This window comes from Panthera tigris, chromosome F2, assembly GCF_018350195.1.
Source record: "Panthera tigris isolate Pti1 chromosome F2, P.tigris_Pti1_mat1.1, whole genome shotgun sequence".
Lineage (NCBI taxonomy): Eukaryota > Metazoa > Chordata > Mammalia > Carnivora > Felidae > Panthera > Panthera tigris.
In genome coordinates this window covers 56,791,352-56,812,621 of record NC_056676.1, presented here as the reverse complement: position 1 = coordinate 56,812,621, position 21,270 = coordinate 56,791,352, and the positions used below count along the sequence as shown (strand labels likewise).

Genomic DNA, 21,270 nt, shown 5'->3' with positions numbered 1-21,270 from the left:
TTTAACCCTTCAGCCTGTTGTCAAGTTGATTTTCTATTTGTACAATGTTCTATCAGTACTATTGAGATATGAAAGGTGGCCAAATACGGCACACTATCTAAATATGAACATGGGGCCCTTAACTTAATGTGTTTAGCTGTCCTATATATTTTTTTAATTAAAAAAAATGTTTAATCTTTACTTTTGAGAGAGAGACTGAGAGAGACAGAGTGCAGGCAGGGGAGGACTGAGAGAGAAGGAGACACAGAATCTGAAACAGGCTCTGGGCCCTGAGCTGTCAGCACAGGGCCTGACATGGGGCTCAAACCCACAGACTACGACATCATGACCTGAGTCAAAGTTGGACACTTAACCAACTGAGCCAGTCAGGTGCCCCATATTTGTCCCGTATTTTAAAGGGCCTGTGTTTTCTGCTGTATTTCAAAAGGCAAAATTGTTGTAAACACATTTGAATTTATACTGTATTACAGCCTCAGGCACTTAAGCACACTACCCACATCCCTACACCTACAATTCCTTCAACAACATGACTGTATCAAATTCATGTGTATTAATGGTTGGCCAGTTGAGGATATTTTTTCCTAAGAAAACTAATCTTACTGATCAAATAATCTATACCATGAAAGACCATATTAACTATTACAAAGTTAAAGAATGAAACTTCAGGTCTTTGCTTGGATCAGTATTCACAAATGGAAATGGACGCATTTATAAAATTTCCTAATTTTATTATTGACTCCCCTCATCTTCCAACCCCTTTATTTAACAGAATAAGGGACCAGGGCACCTTGGTGACTCACATGGTTAAATGACTCTTGATTTTGCCTCAGGTCATGATCACAGGGTCTTGGGGTAGAGCCCTGCTAAGATTCTCTCTCCCTCTGCCCCTCCCTGACTAGCCCTTACACTTTCTCTCTCTCTGTCTCAATAAAAAATAATAATAATAATAATTTTGAAAAAGTTACCTTTGTAGTCACACGGAAATCATACAAATATATAAATATAGCAGAATTATGCTGATGATTGAATTTTACAAACATAACATGATCCTTCCCTAATTCAAGAGGGTCTCCAGTGAATTAATCTAACCACACTAGTGTTAAAAGTTGAGAAGAAAACAAATTCTGTTTGACAGATGTTAGTATTAAACATTTCACATGAGACCATCCTACCTGACTATAGCCAACAAACTTTCTTACAACTGTATTAATTTGCTAGGGCTGTCATAACAAGATACCACAGACCAAGTAGTTTAAACAACAGAAATGAATCTCCTCACAGCTGTGGAGGCTGGAAGTCTGAGATCAAGGTGTCAGCAGGATTGTTTCTTCTGAAGTCCTTTGTCCTTGGTTTGTAAATGGCCATCTTCTCCCTGTGTCTTCACATGGTCTTTCCTCAGTGTGTCTGTTTCCTAATTTTCTCTTCTTACAACGATAGTGTTCATATTGGACCACCCATATGATCTCATTTTACCTTAATTATCTCTTTAGAGGAACTTTTTCCAAAGATAGGCACATTCTGAGGTACTAGGGATTAGGACTTCACATATGAATTTTAGGGGGACACAAATCAGCTCATAACAATGACTTACACACTAAAAAAAAAGTTTATATTTAGAGGGGCGCCTGGGTGGCTTGGTCGGTTAAGCATCTGACTCTTGATTTCAGCTCAGGTCATGATCTCACGGTCCTGCGATGAAGTCCTGAGTCAGGCTCTGTACTGGGCCTGGAACCTGCATGGGATTCTCTCTCCTTCTCCTTTTCTTGGTCCCTCTCCTGTTCACTAGCGCGCTCTCTCTCTCTCTCTCTCTCTCTCTCTCTCTCTCTCTCAAAAGAAAAAGTTTATATTTAGAATACTTTGGCAGAGCTTTTTGTGGTGATGTTGAAACCATATCCTTTATTCAGAGATACAGCTTGCATTGCCATAGCAATTTTAGTGAAAATCATACTATTTATTCAGAATCAAGTCTTTCTCAAATAACAGTGTTCCATGAATGTGGGACCCAAATTAACCAAACTTACTTTATTACACAGATGTTTATTCTGTTTGGAATATACAATATGACATAATAATATTGATCATATCATTGAATAATTTAAAAAATTATATTGATTTGTTCCTAAGAATTCACTTTCTCTACCTCCCAGCTGACTCAAATTATAGATGACTTTAAAAATAGCTTATATTCATTATTTTATATTCAAGTCTTAAACACTATATAAGCATAATACTATCACTAGAAAATTAGTTTAGGTTTTATTAACACAAAGTGCATTATTCCATTGAAAAGCATCCCCTGGTTTACTAGTGTGAGTCATTAACCATCATTAAATAAATAAATAACATCTGATATCTTTCAGCCCTAAGTAGGCTGAGTTGCCAACTCGAGAAGCAGATTGCAACGCGATGCTTATAATTCAGAGCACCACACTTGTGACTTTTGATTTTGTACTTTTGTTTGAAGACACATTTTCTCTGTCCAAAGTTTTTAACATGTATGTTGTATCCCTCCCAATAGGCAGTTACATGGGCCTCTTTGCTGCTTGCCTATCTTGTGTAGATATCTTCAGAATTCTCTAAAGTGAACTCATGTATATTACAGCCTATATTCTATTTTTTTAAATGTTTATTTACTTTTGAGAGAGAGAGACGGTGTGAGTGGGGCAGAGGCAGAGAGAAAGGGAGACACAGAATCTGAAGCAGGCTCCAGGCTCTGAGCTGCCAGCACGGAGCTTCAAGTGGGGCTTGAACTCACGGACTGTGAGATCATGACCTGAGCCAAAGTCGGATGCTTAATCGACTGAGCCACCCACAGCCTATATTCTAAATTAGACTATCCCAGACTTAACTTCCTGGTAAAAAACTCTTTTCAGCTTATAAGCTGTAATACCAGTTAAATAGACAAAAACCCAATTTAATTTTGGTAAATATAGTTACTTAACACTTTTTACTCTGCCTCTTTCTTATTCAATTATCTGCTTACTGAGACACAAATCCTTTAAGTTAGGCTGTAAGCAGACATTAGCCTGAAAAGTGATTGTCATTGCTGGGATTTGTGCACAGCAACAATGGACAGTTCTGTAGGGGAAACAGAACAGGCCTTGGTCAGAAATGATTCCTAGAGCCCAAAAATCTTCCCTTGAGTACCCCTGAGTAAGTCTTACCAACTGTGCCTCTTTTCTTGGTCCCTAAATCACACTTTGAAGTAAATTTTAAACCTCCTAGCTCCTTCACCTCCTTGATATCAATGTCTGTGTGTAATATAATACACATACACACACGTATACAAATATATGTATATATATGCACGTATGTAATTCCTTGTTAATTAGCTCAAACACTGAATGAATTAAGAGTTAGAAATGCTTTAAGAATTTATTGATGTTATTTTTACTATTTTAGAATAGACAGGGTGTAGCTGTATCAGTATATTGCTTTTGAATTTTACTTTTTTAAAAGAATTTTACTTTATAGTTGTGTAAAGTTCTATAAAGTTATATAAAACTGAAATATTCATTTGGCAGCTTGAGTCCTCTATCTACCCTTCCTTCCTGCACACACACATATACACACACACAAGCCCATTAGATTCTTGAGTTGGAGCTATTTGAAAGGAAAATTATTTAAATATCTTCCTCCATTTCTTCCTTTCTGAAGCTCCTTTAATGGTATAAGATTTTGCTCTAGGGTTATCCGTAGTCATTCTGCTTGGTCATAAAACTGGTTTCTTTAAAATAATCCACATCTTGGGGTGCCTGGGTGGCTCAATCCGTTAAGCGTCTGACTTCCACTCGGGTCATGATCTCACGGCTCATGGGTTTGAGCCCTGTGTGGGGCTCTGTGCTGACACCTCAGAGCCTGGAGCCTGTTTCGGATTCTGTGTCTCCCTCTCTTCTGCCCCTCCCCTGCTCACGCTCTGTCTCTGTCTCCTTCAAAAATAAGTAAACATTAAAAAAAAAAAAAAACTAAAAAAATCCACATCTTAAGTAGCTGTCAGATGGTAAGGAGTGGGTCAGTAGTGAAGCAGTGAGCAAGTGACTTCATCGAGTTAAAAAATAAGTGAGAAGTTTATTCATTAAGTGAGAGGCATAAAATAGTCACCTTGAAATCAGAAATATGTACATCTATCACTTCCTTGTTTACTGACCCTAGAATATCTTGGTGCTTCATTTTCCCCATAAGATTGTTTAGAGAAACAAGATATCATCTCTGAGGTAGCAAACAAGAATTACATTCTTGAAAAAGCGAATTCCCTTCTGATTTCCAACCAAGCTATTGTAAGAACATTGGTTGCAGTGTGTATGGGTGGCTCAGTCAGTTGGGCGTCCAACTTCGGCTCAGGTCATGATCTCACAGTTCGTGGGTTTGAGCCCCGTGTCAGGCTCTGTGCTGACAGCTCAGAGCCTGGAGCCTGCTTCGGATTCTGTTTCTCTCCTCCTTTCTCTGCCCCTCTCATGCTCATGCTCTGTCTCTCTCTGTCTCTCAATAATAAAAAAAATGTTAAAAACAAATTTGAAAAAAGAGAACACTGGTTGCAAACTCTTTAATAGTTTTTGTCATTCTGAGAATACTTTTCATAGAATTTGGTTCCAAAGAATGAAATGTATTTATTACTGAGTTATGTCATTTGCTTTCTAATACCTAGGAATAACTTAAGTTAATTTGGTTCGAATGAAAATTTAACCAAATACTATGATGAAGATGGTGGCATGGCTATGTTCCTATATTCTCAAATGTAGCAATTGTTTAGATTTAATTTATAGGAAAAAAGAAAGAACTAAAATATTATAAATCTATTAGCCGTTAGTTGGCTTCTTGAAATTATCTCAAGTACCTTAAGTCAATGAAATCTTAGGAAATCAAATTGTCTATCAAGTACAAAACAAAACAGTAATGCCAAGTAACATATGTGGTTTTCTAACTGTTTATCTCTTCTTAACATAGCCAAACAGTTTGCAAGTCTCATTTTCAGATCTGCAGAGGATTTTTGCTTTGTTTCTTCCAACAGTTTGTAAATTTTCTCAATATTTGCCAGCTTCTAAATGAACTCATTCTCTGTTTATTAATCATCCTAAGTCTGTCTTTCTATCCCTTTTCTTGTCTTCAACTTCTAGACCACAGCCATCAGTATCAGTCTTCCAGACAGCAACTGTTTTTTTTTTTTTTTTTATTATTATTTTTAAATTAATGAGGACTATTTCAGTTTGGTCAGAATGGGTTTGGATTACATCAAGAATGTTTTTAAAAGACAACAAAAATTGAGTAAGATAAGGTTGATTTCATTTTGAATATCATCTAGTGGTTCCATAACATTTGTTTATGAATAACACTAACTTTAATGTCATAAACAAATGAACACTAGATTGAGACAATTTATGAGCAATGTGTACAACTATCTTGAAACACAAAATGAAAAAAATTCAGATTATTGTGTAACCCTAATTCATTTCCCTTATTATTGTAATGTATTTTTATAATTCCTTGAGGCGAATCTGTGATGATTTTCTTTTTAAGGATTCATTCCTACTGAACATTGTTCTCCATATCACCAGTTAATGCTGCTATTCTATTAAGACTTGTCTCTTTAGGTTTCAATTCAGAGTAATCTCTGACTCTTCTGTGCATTTTAATTTGGTTATCATCAGCTGACTAGCTATCGAAATGAAACTCCAGTTTTAATACTGCAATAGACTGACTACAAAACAACCAAATAATGAATTCACACTGTACCTTTATCTGATCATTTACTTAAAGGACATAGTGTGTTCCTATATATTTCCTATTCTAAATTGTATTATTGGAAAAGTTATTTTTAGACCAATGCAATATATTCCATATTGCAAAATAAAGACTAAGATAAGCTTATGAAATTCATTCACTTTACTAAGTATATTGCTTAACAGGATATAAAAGTGGTACAGATGGAAAAATATTTCAATTGCACTTCTTAACTAGTATTGAATTGTACACTTAATTTTTACTACTTATATGCTGTATTTGTAATTGTATTTATAATGAAATAAAGTTTCTGGTTTTTAGATTTTCCATTCAGTTGTTTGGACCAGGTTTTGAGTTTTCTTTTGTTATTTGAAGAATAATGTAGTTTAATTTTGTAATACTGGAAAAGGCTGGCAAGTGTATAGTAAAGTAATCTTTTGAAAGTTGATGGACATTGTAACTAAAAATTATTTTTAAGAGTGTACTGGAGACAACTAGTTACCAAAAATGCATTGGAAGATACATTTTAATTTTTTTAAGTTTATTTATTTATTTTTGAGAGAGAGAGAGAGAGAGCGCAAGTGTTCAAACAGGGGAGGGGCAGAGAGAGAGAATCCCAAGCAGGCTCCATGCTAACATCACAGAGCCAGATGCATGGCTCGAACTCATGAACTGTGAGGCAATGACCCGAGCCAAAACCAAGAGCCACCCAGGTGCCACTGAGCCACCCAAGGTTCATGGTAAACACTAAAGTATCTAAGTGTATTGAATGCTTTGTATAAAATTGGTAACAACCATAGAGTAAAGAAAGATATTTTTGTCTTTCAAATATATTAATTCTTTCATTTATCCAATAAATATTTGAGTGCCTGCCATATGCAAAGCATTGGCAAATACAGACACCGTTTGACCTTGTGGAACATATAGACTCTTAAAGGAGACACCTATTAAACAAGCAAACACAACCATGATTGGTATCACAAAAGATGCAATAAAATGAAGCAATACAGTAGGGAAACTAACCTACACTGATATCAGGGAAAGGCTGCTTCTGGATGTATTCAAGCTGAAAACTGGAGGGTATGTAGGAATACATTGGTAGAAAAAGAAATTCCTGGGCTGCAGGATCATCAGGGACAAGGCAATAAGTTGCTCAATTTTCCATGATTCCAAGTAAAGTTTTTCCACGGCTAAGATTTCTGATTTCCAATTCAGAATGTTGTACAATCTTGAAGTGCGGGAATGAACACAAAATGTTATTTTGTTGATAGTATTTATGCATGTTAAAATATTGTTGATCTGTGTTGATTGCAATTTATAAAAATTACGTCTTCTAAAAGAATTGAAAATGATAACAGTAACAACCACCAGAAATCTAAAAATACAACTGACCAGCTTTTCATGGCTTAGTATAGTCATTAGGGAGAGAGAGACTTGGGTTTGAACCATGTAAGTTCTGCAGGCCTCAGTTTTGTTACCTGCAAAATGAGTATAATAAGGGCTCACTTACTGGGTTAGTTAGGCTTGGAGAGATGAATGTAGATAAAATATTTAGCAAGAGCCTCAAGCACTTAGTGAACATCAACTGCATCATCATTATTGTCATTACCTACTTATAATTAGAACCACTATTTTGAAATTAAAAAAAACCCTATTTTTAATGGACAAAATAGACTTGTCAAAAAAAGAACCACTCTAATAAAGCAGAAGTCGGATTTGAAATCTATATACAATTGCTCTAAGAATCTGATTATTTGATTGAAGATAAATATAAATCACATAGTTTTCCATGAAATAAGGAAGATAAAAGAAAAGCAACTCCCGAAATATGTGTGGTCAATGAAAAGGTCATTTAGTTACTGAGGATGTTCCACAATATTTGAAAGAAATCTTACTTATGAACAACAGATGTATGCACATACCTCTTTCAGGATAATTTCCCATAAGATGAAGAGCTTCAGATGAGGTCTTAAGTGATAAATGATATGAGATAAGCTAAAGAAAAAGTATAACACAAAACTGGTAAAACGTTTAAATAGTCATTTAAATAGCAATCTAAATTACTGTTTTCCTTATAGTGGTATTCTAGTAAAAATATTTCTACGTGTGTCTCTTAATCTCAGATTTCAGACTGAACTGAATTATGATGTTCTGGAAGTGCATGATGGGCCAAATCTGCTGTCACCCTTACTTGGATCTTATAATGGTACGCAGGTGCCCCAGTTTCTATTCAGTAGCAGTAATTTCATATACCTTCTATTTACAACAGACAACAGCCGTTCTAACAACGGTTTCAAGATTCATTATGAAAGTAAGTAATGCCAAAATATATTTTGATTTCCCTATTTTGTTTTCCCTACGTTTGTATTACCATTGTATTACTAAAAGAGCTACAAGATTTATTAAGGAAATACAATTAAGGCTTCCTTTGAAGAGAATGCTAATGGTTTACAAGATAATAATGTGTTTTCGTAAATTTTACAGGAGATATTTCAACAATATCTACCTAACATTATTATGAAAGGAAATACTGACAGACTGTCAGAAGTATCAAATAACAAATTTTAAAAAATGAGTTTCTGTACTAGTAATTTGTGCACAATTTTAGTGGTGCATAATAGTAATAAATGTCAATCTAGGATGTATATGAACATTGACAAATTTTTTAGCATGTGCTTCATATCATTCTTTTAATTTTACCTACATTAATTGCACACATTTTCCATTTAAAATATTCAACTTTATTATTTTGTATAAAATATTGAAAAGTATATTAACATCAGAAAGTCTAGTACATACACATATATTCAAATATGGCTAACATAACCGCTCAAAGACCGCATATTAAAACAAGCTGTAAGTCACAGTGTTGAAATAAGCTTGTAATAATCCCACGTACAGTCTTATTTAAAACATCTAAAATACATCTGATATTTAAAAATAATTTGATCCTGGTATATACATTTTAATTTACAAACATGTGGCATATTTATACATATGTGGGTGTATTGCATATGATGTATACATGTAAACTCATCTATGCGTGCATTTTCATCTCAGGGTACATCACTGTGTATCTGCATATGAAAAGCAGTTTTGGTGAAATGGTTCTAACAGCACATTTAAAGGGTTATTGCAAGATATCTTTATATCAAGTGCAGATAGGTATTATTTCACTTATTTTTATATTCAAGTCTCCAATACCCCCTTCCCTCTCAAGAAAAATGCCTGCATTTGAAATTTATATCTTTATTTTCTATATTGGGTGTCTTTTTGGTAGACCTGGTTAATTGACTCATGGGCATTTAAAACCATAACCAATATATATTCATTGCTTTTTAAAATATTATATTTTCCATAATATTTTTAAATTATATTAACTTCTCTTTATTTAGAGTTTTATGGCATGGAGTTATATTTCTTAGATATTGTTATAAAGTGTAAGAAGAGGGTTAACACATACTTATAAATTAAAATGAACTGAAGGACCTTAATTGAGATTTTTAGTTTAACATATATGTGTTAAAATTGAGTTGGAGTCGTTTTTTGCAATCTATTTCAAAATTCTTACTAGCAATTCATTTTTATCAATATGTTACAAATGGGCAGGCACCTTTTCCGTTGATCTGTTGCTATATTCTATACCTAACAAATCACGTTCAATCCCACCGCAACCCAGGTGTGTGGTCTCTATCACATGTCAGATACAGGAAAATTTTTAACATTAAATAAAATTACACATGCAAAGTGTGATTATAATAGCTAGCATGCAATTAGTCCTCAGTGAATGGTAGCTCTTATATGTTTTCTTTGAAAACTAATCCGATGCGGAATTAAAATGAGATGTCAAGCTCTAGTGTATTCCTTTGCTATAAAAGAAATTATTCGCCAACACTTGTTAAAGACAGTAGAGCAGACTTTTATTACAATGGGGTTTCATATTAAGGGAGAGAGATTGAGCTCAGCTCTGACTACAAGTGGGAATTTCTAGTCATGGAGCAAAGTGGGGACCAGTGGATCGGAATTGCTAAGAGGAACCATTAGAGTTAGGGGAAATCTGGCTAAACACATTAGACAGGGTTTTTGCTAAAGGCAAGCCAGAGTGAAAAGATATTGAGAGTGGGGAATAAGGAATTTGATCAGATAGACTTATCTTGGAGGAGGATTTTCAATAAACTGACCCAGCAGGATTTCTGCTAAAACTGGACTAAATGGGCCACTGGTGAGACCTAGTCAAAAGGGTTCAGTGGAGCTGGACTAAAGTTTGGTCAAGGCAGAGCATCTTTGTCAGTCAGAAAATCTGTCACCCACAAGCTCTTGGTAACATAATCAAAGTTACTATTGGAGGCTAGTGACTAAAAAGACAGGGTGGAGGCTGAGACCTAGAGAGGCTGAGATTGATAAACGACCTACTGGATGTTGGCTTTGGTCAAATCTGGCAGCAGGCAGTAATGTTCAATTTAAATTGGTTTACAAGAAATCACTTCCTCTCATTTTTTATTCTATTTAGTGTTGTGGTTTAATTACTACTATGAAATAATCTCTAACATCACAAGCCCTTTCGTTTCAGGAACACAAACATGCAAAGATCTATTTTTGTTGTTGTTACTTAATAATAAGTTTCCCAGCTGCAGGTAACCAGCTATTTTTTTTTTTTTAATGAACCATTCAAACCCTACAAAATCAGTAGAATGAAATTTGATTATTACACTAATTAAAACTATAAGAACATATTTGGTGTTTGGTGAATTTCTTTTTTTAAACTATATCCATTATAAAGGAAAACTTGATTTTCCCAGGAGACCAAAATTCGATGTATTATTTGCAGTACTAAAATTGCTTGCACTCCAGATTTTCATTTGACTCCCTCTGCTGGGGCACTATTTACTCAACTCTCTTTAAAAACAAGGAGATTGCAAAAACTGTACAAACAAAATAAGATTTATAGTTTTCAGAACACATTAAAAATTAGAATAATAACAACATGGAATAGAATTTAGGAACATAACCCATTTTGTGTTTCGGTAGTTTTCCCCCCTGCCTCCCAATAAACACTTCTGCTTATTATGTTGTATTTCTTTAAATACAAATATAATTGAGTCTTCTTGGATGTGTAAATAATATATAAAACAATACATTATAAATGGATACAGAACAAATTTATAGACACAGATACCCATCTCCAAAGACATATTTTTATATGCATGTATACATATTTTTTTTCAACTGTGGAGAATGGAAGACATCTAAGAGAATATATTGTTTAAAGAACAGTTGTTACATTTAAAGTCAATACGTATGAGAAAGGTAGAGAAATCAAAACATTTCCACTGCTTTGATCTATTTGCTTGTCAATCAATTATGAAATATCTCTTTAGACTTATCCTTTGAGTGCTAGATATATGCAGTACGGTAAGGGACATAAAAGAAATGCAAGATCTTACTGTATCCATCAATTGGAGAGACAAGAAGGACAAATTAAATGATTAACCTTTACTGACCTCTACTCCAAATAATCTGAAACCATTAAAATCACTTTGGGATCATTACATTTGCTTGTTTTTTGCTTTTACCATGATTTACATTGTATGTGACTTCTTCAAGCACACATTTCCCTGATTTCTTAAGACTTCACTACAACATAGGAGTTTTGGATAAAGGAAAGTTACAGAATGAGCCAGAGCATTAGAAGATCATGACTTGAAGGAGAGGGCATCTGAGCTTGTCTGGTAAAAATTGAGAAGATTTTATAAATGAAAGGGATGACTGAGGGTGTTTGTGGTATTGAAATAAAATAGAAAACTAGTGAGGAAACTTAACCTGACTGGGAGGAAAGATGACTACTGAGAGATAATGAAAACTGCAAATAGTAGAGTTCAGTTCGGAAGTCTTGAATGTCAGGGTGATGGCTGAACTTGGTGTCATAAACATATGGTACAAAAGCAAAGAAATAGCATATTTTAAGGATACATATGTCCAAAATTATATCCCAAATGGACTGGAGGTGGAGGATACTGAAAGAGAGGCCAGGGATTATGGTTTGTCCTACATAATTGAAGTGATGCAGGCCTGGGGTAGGGTAAGAGAAGTAATAAATGACATTATGCTTTTCAATGAGGATGGATTTCAGATACATTTTGTGGAGGAAAAACAAAACTGTGAGGAGTCAAAGGTGAATGAGGGTTTCAAAGCCTTGGGTGCCTAGAAGACAAATGGTCACATGGAGAAGAGGAACATAGCAGGTTAAAGTAATTGTGTTAAAGATAAAATTTTTGTTATTTTTAAATTTCTCATTAAAAACAATAGCATTTAAATGAAATGAATATGTTTGATAAATATATTTAAAAAGTATAATCGATCTCTTTAAAAGTGAACTCCTATGTTTTTTGTATCTATTTTAAATACTTCATTTTAAAGTTGGGTAGCTAATACAAGTAAACCGTTTCTCTTGTGAATGTGATTTAATCAGACACAATTTGAAAATGCTAATTATTGTATTATTGGAATATCAAAACAACAGTTATTCATTGTCTAAGTCTTTCATTTAGGAACAAAAAGGTAATTATTTATTTTACCTTATACCTCAGTTTTCAACTCTGGGCATTTTTGCATCCCAGGGAACATTTGGCAATACCTGGAGACATTTTTGGTTGTCATGACTGGAGAAGGTAGAGGCCAGGAATGCTGCTAAACATACTGCAGAGCACAGGACAGCCCCACAGCAAAGTCATTCAATCTAAAAACGTAACAGGGCCAAGGTTGGGAAACCATGTCTTATTAAGGGAAAAGCATTGTCATGGTAGGATGTCAATTAGGCATTATAAGTCACAAGGGAGATTATCGTTTGGAGACACCAAGTGCACTACAGGCTGTTGAAACCCTGACAAGGAGCCACCAGAGCAGTTGTACTGCTATTACAAAGGTACTTGTGTTCACACTTTCATTTATCGCTATAGATTTATATCTATAGAATTTATGACATTATAAATTTTGATAGGTAACTGTACAGTTTCATCAGGTTCTCATAGAACCAAATGATCTGAATGTGGACTTTGTGGACAGAAAATGTCAGAAGAAATTTGCTAAACAAATTGCTGATTGTTTAAATAAAGTAATGGGCACATTCATTTATTTGTGAAAATCGTAACTCACAATTGTTTGAGAAATAAGAATCAATTTTGGCAAATCCAAATCCATCAAACTTACTCTTTGTCATATTCCCTTTGTCTCCTAGGTGTTACAGTGAACACTTATTCTTGCCTGGACCCCGGCATTCCTGTACATGGCCGTCGCTATGGTCATGATTTCTCCATCGGTTCTACTGTTTCATTTAGTTGTGATCCAGGATATAGGCTGAGCCATGAAGAGCCTCTTCTATGTGAAAAAAACCACTGGTGGAGTCATCCACTCCCAACCTGTGATGGTAAGAATTAATTCAGTATGCAAAATAAGCTAACTTATAAACAAAAAAGAAATCAATATAGCATTTATAAACTGTGAGACTTAATACAACTACAAATATTTCATATTTTAAAAAGATCATCTTGAATTTTGGTAATTATATGTTACCAGACCATTAATACAGAAAATAAAGAATACATTATATGTCAACTATACTTCAAAAAGAAAAAAAAAATAAATATTGATAACCAGCCAAACTAACCCTATGCCTAATGATGACATATGTATGTTCAAAATATGCTGAGATAACCAGTTTAAGTGCATACTGTGTTCATCAACCTTCGACAAAGAGCTTTGAAAAATGTCAGATTGGTATTAATGAATGCACTGAAGGGAGAGAACATACCTCCCACCTTGGAAAGCAACATGGGCTAGTTCAAATTCTATCTAGTTAGCACTATGACAATGTACCCTGACTCTCCTGTGGTGACAAATTTCTGGTTATGATGAGTGTTTTTCCAGTGTCTTTACCTCTTCTTTGTTTCCATGTAGAATAAGTCAGAAATGCTTCATTTTTCAGAAAATGTATGTGAAAATACAGTGGAGGAAACTGCTTCCCTAAGATTGAGAAGTGTTTTCATACCTCCTTTCTCAAAAAGCACACACAATGTAAATCTATGCATTATTTGGTCCTGGGCTTTAATTTTATTTGTAACACTATTTCCCAGTTCTGTACTTATTCTTGTTCAAGGTGGAAGATCACATTTGTCATTTTATGATTAATTTTTCAAGTACTTTCAGTACCATCATTTTTCAGTAACAGCTTTAAGCCAATTTGTTTTTATAACAAGATTTAAAGGAATCCTCAGCACATCTTCCTTGTATTTGGCACAATACTATTTAGTATAGTCAGCATTCTTCTGATTGCAAGTGACAGATCCCAACTGAAACTGATGTTAAAAAATAAAAGCAGAATTTGTTGTTTATTCAAATCTTAGAAAAGGCAGGATTGGTGTACCTCTTAAAGATAATTATAAGTGTGAATTCAAACCTTTACAAGGCTCTATCCATTTTCTACCTGGGCTTTTCTCTGTGCCTTGACATAATACTCTTTAATTATAGCCAGTCTTATCTACATGAGGGTTTAGTGGTGGAAAATACACTCTTAGAAGCATAGAAACTTATAGTCACATATTTCCAGTATCAGACAAGAATGAAAGTTCTTCCTTGTTCCAATGAGAAAAATCCAAGGGAATATTTCTGATCAGTCCATACCTGGACCAGTTACTATAGCAAAGGAGAAGGGCCCATTATCATTGGCCTTGTCCAGGACATTTATCCATCGGTTTCTATGGTTGAGACAAAAGATAGTGGTGTAAAGGTACTGTTTGCCACGCCCTGATAAAGCCATATGGTTGACATGAGTAAGTTCACCAAGATAAAAAGGTATGGAGGTAATGTCAGAAGAAGCAGGAGTATAAAAATAACGCCCCAGTATACCAACATGCTGAAGTTTTATTAATAATAAAAGTGAATAGATCTAGAGTAACACAGACCCTCATCATCTCTTGCCAGTGCAACTACAATCAACCTTACATCAGAGCATTTTTGTCAATCTAACTTCCCTCCTTCACACTGGGATTATTTTATATTATACCCATGTCAAAAATACTTAATGGCTTTCTGTTGCTTATGGATTAAAGTTCAAGTTACTAATCATGGAATTTATGATCCTTAACCATGTGGACTCTGTCCTTTTCAGTTTCTGTCTCCTTCCTGCATCCTTACAAGGCATCAATTTTTTGAAAGATCAGATCTTGTCCCTTTGAACCTCCATCTAGATCTGTCCTATGTTATATTCCTATTTAATACTGAGCATAACTTGACATGGGCTCAATTTATTCCTTTTTATCAATGTCTGAGTTTTGTATAAAGCAACTACTTAATTTTTCATTAACTGGAACTGAACTCAACACCCTATTATCTAGTATACTGACCTGATTATTTCTTACCTCCAACCTAAACATTTTCCCCAGAAGAAACTAATCCAAATTTCCTAGGATAAAGGGAGGAAATGTGAATAAATAGAATTCCCTTCCCTCATCCAAGAATGTAACCTTGTTTGGCCTTGATTACCTGGATACTCAAGGTACAGAATGCTTCACTCTCACACAGATCATCTCTTGTGATGATGACTCTTTCACAGTCCATAGTTAACTGATTCACAAAGCAAACTAGACAATTATGATTGGTTGTAATAATGATGACAGCTAACATTTATTGACGGTTCACTATGTGCTGGTACTGCTACATTATAAATAATACTAATACTAATACTGATACTAATACTAATACTATATATATTAACTCATTTTATCTTCAAAATAACTATAAACTGAATGATATTATGGTCACCACCTCACAGGTGAGAAAATTAAGGCAAACAAAGATGAGGTATTTTGCCCTGTGTCAGGCAGAGTCAGGACTGAAACTCAGGTAGCCTAGATTCAGATCCTATGTGTAAGTCCGCTATTATACTGGCCCCTGCCCACATTCTCCATAATAGTAAAGTAGTAAAATCCTTTAAAATGGAAGCACAGTTATACATTTGGCATTCTTTCCTCCGTGATGCCACATATTTATTTTAAGAATTTTGTATAGCTATTTAAATAGTGCACTACTTGGAATATGTGACTAGAAAATGATACGTTATCCTTTTTACTATCAATTCTTTTCAAATGGAAAGAGTACTTTGAATTCAGGTCTCTTTTCTGTATACATAGGTTTCCGAGTAAAAACTGATCCTTTTTAAATTTATCTTGTTTCATTCTTGACCAAGGAAACTTAAACCTCAAGTCAGAAATGACTCAATTAGATTCTGTGCTATTTTGACAATTTGATACCTTATCTTTCACCAGAGTAGCATCTGTATTGCCACTTATACTTTTCTCTATAGTACTATCCATTCTCTAATACCTTTATGTGTTTACCATTCACTTTTCTACCAGGATGGCAGTTTTATATAGCAGGAACTTTGTTAAGTTTACTACTATGCCCTCAGTGCCAAGAGCAGCTCCTGTCACACAGTTGAGACTCCATTAATTCGTGTTGAATGAAAAGAATGAATGAAATATACTTCCTAACCTTTGAGGAATACTTAACTATGTTTTGATTTTGCATATATATTTTCCACCCTTTTCCTCCATCCACATTTTCCCCCCTTACACTGGAAAATCCTAGACTTCTCCTAAGCTGTGTCAAAATCTTAGTAAGTTTTTAAAGGTTATTGACTTATGCTTTCTGTGGATAAGGCATCTGGGCAAAATCTCAACTTTTCTTGGACCCTGTTGTTCTTTATTTGCTATGGCATTTTTTTTGTTGTTGTTGTTAACTTATAACCACTTTTTGATTCACTAAATCAATATTCATTAATTTTACTGTGTAGGCACTAAAGAAATATTGTTGTTCATGGAAAAACACTGTCTATATTCTTGAGCTACTGGAGGAGATAACAGCTATACTCATTTTCTTATTTTCCTTATTATATTCTTGAGATCAAGAACCATACATTCTTCTTGTTTCTTTAACATATATTTTTAAAAGACATCTTCTGACATAACAGAAATTCTGTTCACACACACACACACACACACACACACACACACATCCACACAGTTTTTACTAGCTACATTATTGGATCTCACTCTTGAATATCTCTACAGTGTTTTTCATAGAACTGTGATTTGAATGGCTCTGGAGAAGGTCAGACAAGAAAAGCTAGGATAGCATTCTACTTTGACCAAAAAGTGTCAAAAGTAGTGTGTATGTCAAAAGTAACAGCCAGGTGGTATTTTCTATGTAGTTGGGACAGAAGATTGTCAGGAGTATTAGGGGTAAATTTGAGGTCATATGCCTGGTATGACTCCACCCTTTAGGAACTAAGTATTGTTAATTAAGATAGCTACCTATATGATAAATAGTTGGGTGGGCCGTATGTTCTGAATTGCTTAACACAAGACTTATTTTCACCTTTTGTCTTGGCACCGCAATTTCACCCTCATATTATCCCATTTTGTTTTACAAACACTATAGCTATCTTATTGGGGGTGGGGGTGGGGGTGGTGGTTAGATACTAGAGAGATTATACAATTAGCTCAGGATCACCCAGGGCATAGAGGCAGAACACACAATTGAACTGAGTGTACTTAAACTCATAATCTCCCTTATTTCTTCCATATTATTAAAATATTAAATTTAAATGTTCCATATAATTAAAAGGTTTGAGTATATAGGCTAAACTAGCAAGAGTATATGGATTGATGTTTAGTATCCAAGAGTTCAAGATAAGCAAATATGCATGGTACTTAAGTAAAAAGAATTTCTGATATGGGTTTACAGTTCAAATTGGGGAAACCTGGAAATAGAAGAAAACAAATTCCAGATTAAAAAGAAACAAACAAAAAAATCATAATGGGATATGTATTAGGTGGTTATTTCTGTGTTCCATTGTAATATTCAAAATGTTTTAATGGATCTCAGTCTAGAAATTGTCTGCTCGAGTTAGACAATTGAATGCTTGCCGGGTATATATCACAACAAAGAGCAAGGTGTAATTTTACAGGTCTGGGCAATAACATTCAAGGGCTTGGCTTTTGAGGAGACTTTACTATTTTAAAACTCTGATACTTATCATGTGACAAAAGTAGTAATCATATGTGGCAAAAATCAGAGAGGGAAAAAGGAAACAACTACTAGCCAAGATCATTGTATGTCTGGCTAATTGCCCTCAACTCATATTTTGGGCTATCATTGTGGCCTTGCTGTGCTACTAATATCTGTCCTTTTATATGCTTCTCCTTGCCAGCTGTTTGCTCTAATATAAAGTAACTGGGTATTATGTACCCATGTACATTTTATCATTCCCTAATTTCTCTGCCATGTTTCACTTGATATACAATTTGTCTATCTCCCATTCACAAGAACATAGAAACCTATTATGTCTGTTACAAAAGTATTTGCATCCCTAAAGACATATGGCATCCATCAGCAAGGTTGATGGGATAAACTAGAATTTCTTTAGAAGAGGTGACCTACAAAAACAGATAAGAGATCCATGACATCCTTTTTGGACACTCTAATTCTAATGAAGTTTACCTTACAAATCGCCATGTGTTCTCTCAAACTGAATTTAAAAAATATTACTGGAGCAACTTTCTCAATGCTCTGTGTATCACTGTATCTTTTTATAATATATTTGAGTTCCATTTTCTATCTCAAAGTAAAATAAAATCACATGTAAGATTTACCTTCTTTCATTCATCTTACAATTTTAGTCTTGTCATGAGCGATTCTAATGGGCTGATTTCCTCTTATACTTTCTTAGCATTCTAATAGGAAGGGGACTTTTTAGAGAAGCAAACATCATCAGATTGACAGGATATTCTGTAATAAATTAACCACTTATAAAATTAATCCAACTCAACCTGCATTAGCATGTATCACTATGCATTATATCAATGCATGTGTCGTTAATTTCTTGTGATTGTTCAAAAAACCAATAATACAAAGCAAATACAATTCCAAATATTTGCAATGTAAAATAATCTCATTTAGAAAGATGAAGGATTTCATTAGGTTGATGAAAATGATGCTGTGGCTGCTGCTGATGGAAGACTGTTTCAATTACAGATAAAAACCATTGACAAATGAGAATTCATAAGATATAAATCAATTAAAGACAAGAATACTGACACACTTAGGTTTTAGGAGCTTTCAAAAGAGAGTGATTTGAATATGAAAGGATTGAAATGAATCTCTGAGAAAATGAAAAATATACTTGAATAGTTTTTATATAGATTGATCATTTGAGGGGAATGCTACAAATTAAACATAGGTGAAGGACATCATAGCTTGCTATAATTGTTATTATTTTTTTTTGGTAGAAAAAATAACTTGTGAAAGCAAATCAATACTTGATTCAAGAGTCTGCTTAAGTGGTGCCTAGGTGGCTCAGTCAGTTAAGCATCCCACTCTTGGTTCTTCTCAGGTCATGATCTCCTTGTTCATGTGTTCAAGCCCTGCATGGGGCTCTGCTAGGGGTTTGCTCTCTCTGCCCCTCCCCTGCTTTCTTGCTTACTGTCTCTCAAAATAAAGAAACACTTAAAAAAGAAAGAAAGAAAATGTATTGGTCTGCGAAATGCAAAAGTTAAAAAAAAAGAGTTGGCTTAAGATCACAGACTCTGGAACTAGACTGCTGGAGTTCCTCCGTACTTGCTTTTCATCTGTAAATTGGGAATAATTACAGCACTTTTCTCATTGGGTTGATATGGGGATAAATGGAGTTAATAAAAATAAAAGTCTTTAGAATAGTACCTGTCACATTGGAAATTCATTGTGAGTGGTAGTTTTTCTCTTGTTAAAAACTAGTGATCAGTTGCAATTTTATCCTAAGTTTTACAATATAAAATAAAGTATGCATTTTCATAGTTTTCATATTTTTAGTTTCATCTTTCAGAAAAAAAGACCTAAATCACACTCTTTGTCCATAATATACCATGAAATTCTATTTTTAAGTCCGTTCCTTTCGAGGTCTTTATCTACTACTAATATTTTCAAATAACAGAAATCTCCCCTGTGTCATAAAAATGCACTCTATGTTTATCATCTGGTTATAATCAAAGTAATAATATAAATGGTCATTAGTAGTATATTAGTTATGCACCATTCTTCCTAAATATATTCATGTGTTTATGTTTCTCTAACTTTATTCACTTATCTGCAGAAAGTCCCTTTAATGGTCTGTCTTCAACATAGATGTGGTAGGTGTAACTGACAGAAAATTGTCAAGAAATCCTCCAAGTACAGAAAGGAGATTTGACAAAGTAGCATTATTCCAAAGAATGCTGATGTATAGAGGGCTTTCTGTCTACAACTTGTACACATGCTGGTTACACAGACATGCACAGGAGCACATGTCTGATGTACTGAATAAAAATTTCACATCTCTTTTTTTGTGGTTAATTTACAAATTAATTTAACTCTCTTAATTTTGATTCTCTGTTCACTAAGTGTTACTCTAGCTGTATGAAAGGTAGTCCTTTCACATGATAGAGCACCTTCATTCGTCACATTTCAGTCAACAAATTCACACCATGTTGCATTTATTTACTCATTCATTCATTCATTCATTCCAGCTCTCACAATAGTGAAAAAAGGAAATATAGTGTATTAAGAATAAATGGACATATGTAAAAATAATCTAGGGAAAAAAATAAACAGTCCTCTGTCAAGAAGTAGAAAGCATATGCATTACAAGGAAAGTAAAAACAGGTCAACTTAGCACCACCATTATCAGCAAGATACAGTGGAAATTGTATACTTAGCTCTTAAATTGATCACAAAAACGCAATGGACCTGTTTTAAAAATTGAAAGGAAATTTGAGAGGTTCAGTAATAATAGTTGCCAATGAAGTCCTATGCAGGCTCTAAACAGGAGCCTAAGGTAGCAAACTGTGCATATTATTGCAATGTATTGATAATAAATGGAATTGAAAGCATGGGTTTATTTTGGTTTCAGGGAGGCAATCTATAGGACAACTTCAAGAGAGGCACTTGAAAAGATCTTCGTTTACTCCTGGGTGGAGTAAAAGAAATAATAAAGGAGAAGTAGAAATGGATATTAGTTTATATACATATGTAAATGCTTATATATATATGTGTGTGTACACACACACACACACACACACCCCTATATTGAAGCCTGCATGCTTAAACACTTATAGGAATTGCAGACAACTTATTTCTAGTCAGGTCAGTGTAGAATAGTAGCCAACATTGCCTCAACTCTTCTGAGCATCATTACTTGGAGGAAATCATGGAAAACCATAAGGCCAAACTCCCCTTTTTGTGTTCCAGGGAAGTTAAAGAAGGATCAGAGCAGACAAGGCCATATGTTGCATTCACAGCCCCTATTTCCTTTGCCACGTCCAGGAGAGCTGGCATCTCCACCTGGAATTTTTAATACTGATAAAACTATCTGGTATACCATAACCACTGATGGTTGTTGAATGTGGTAGAAGGCATCCTAAACTACAATTTGTTCTAAAAAAAATGAATCACATTTTAATTTATTGGACCTTAGCTCATAAACAT

General features: G+C 34.4%; 1 protein-coding gene across 3 annotated transcripts in view; it reads left to right on the top strand.

Annotated features, from left to right (window-relative positions):
- Positions 1 to 21,270, top strand: part of CSMD3 (CUB and Sushi multiple domains 3) — a 1,242,212-nt gene that overhangs the window by 826,196 nt on the left and 394,746 nt on the right. For all 3 annotated transcript variants that reach the window (XM_042973241.1, XM_042973240.1, XM_042973239.1), the window contains 2 exons: positions 7,842 to 8,029; positions 12,953 to 13,141. In XM_042973241.1, the coding sequence (XP_042829175.1) occupies positions 7,842 to 8,029; positions 12,953 to 13,141 (377 nt within the window). The remainder of the gene's footprint in view (positions 1 to 7,841; positions 8,030 to 12,952; positions 13,142 to 21,270) is intronic.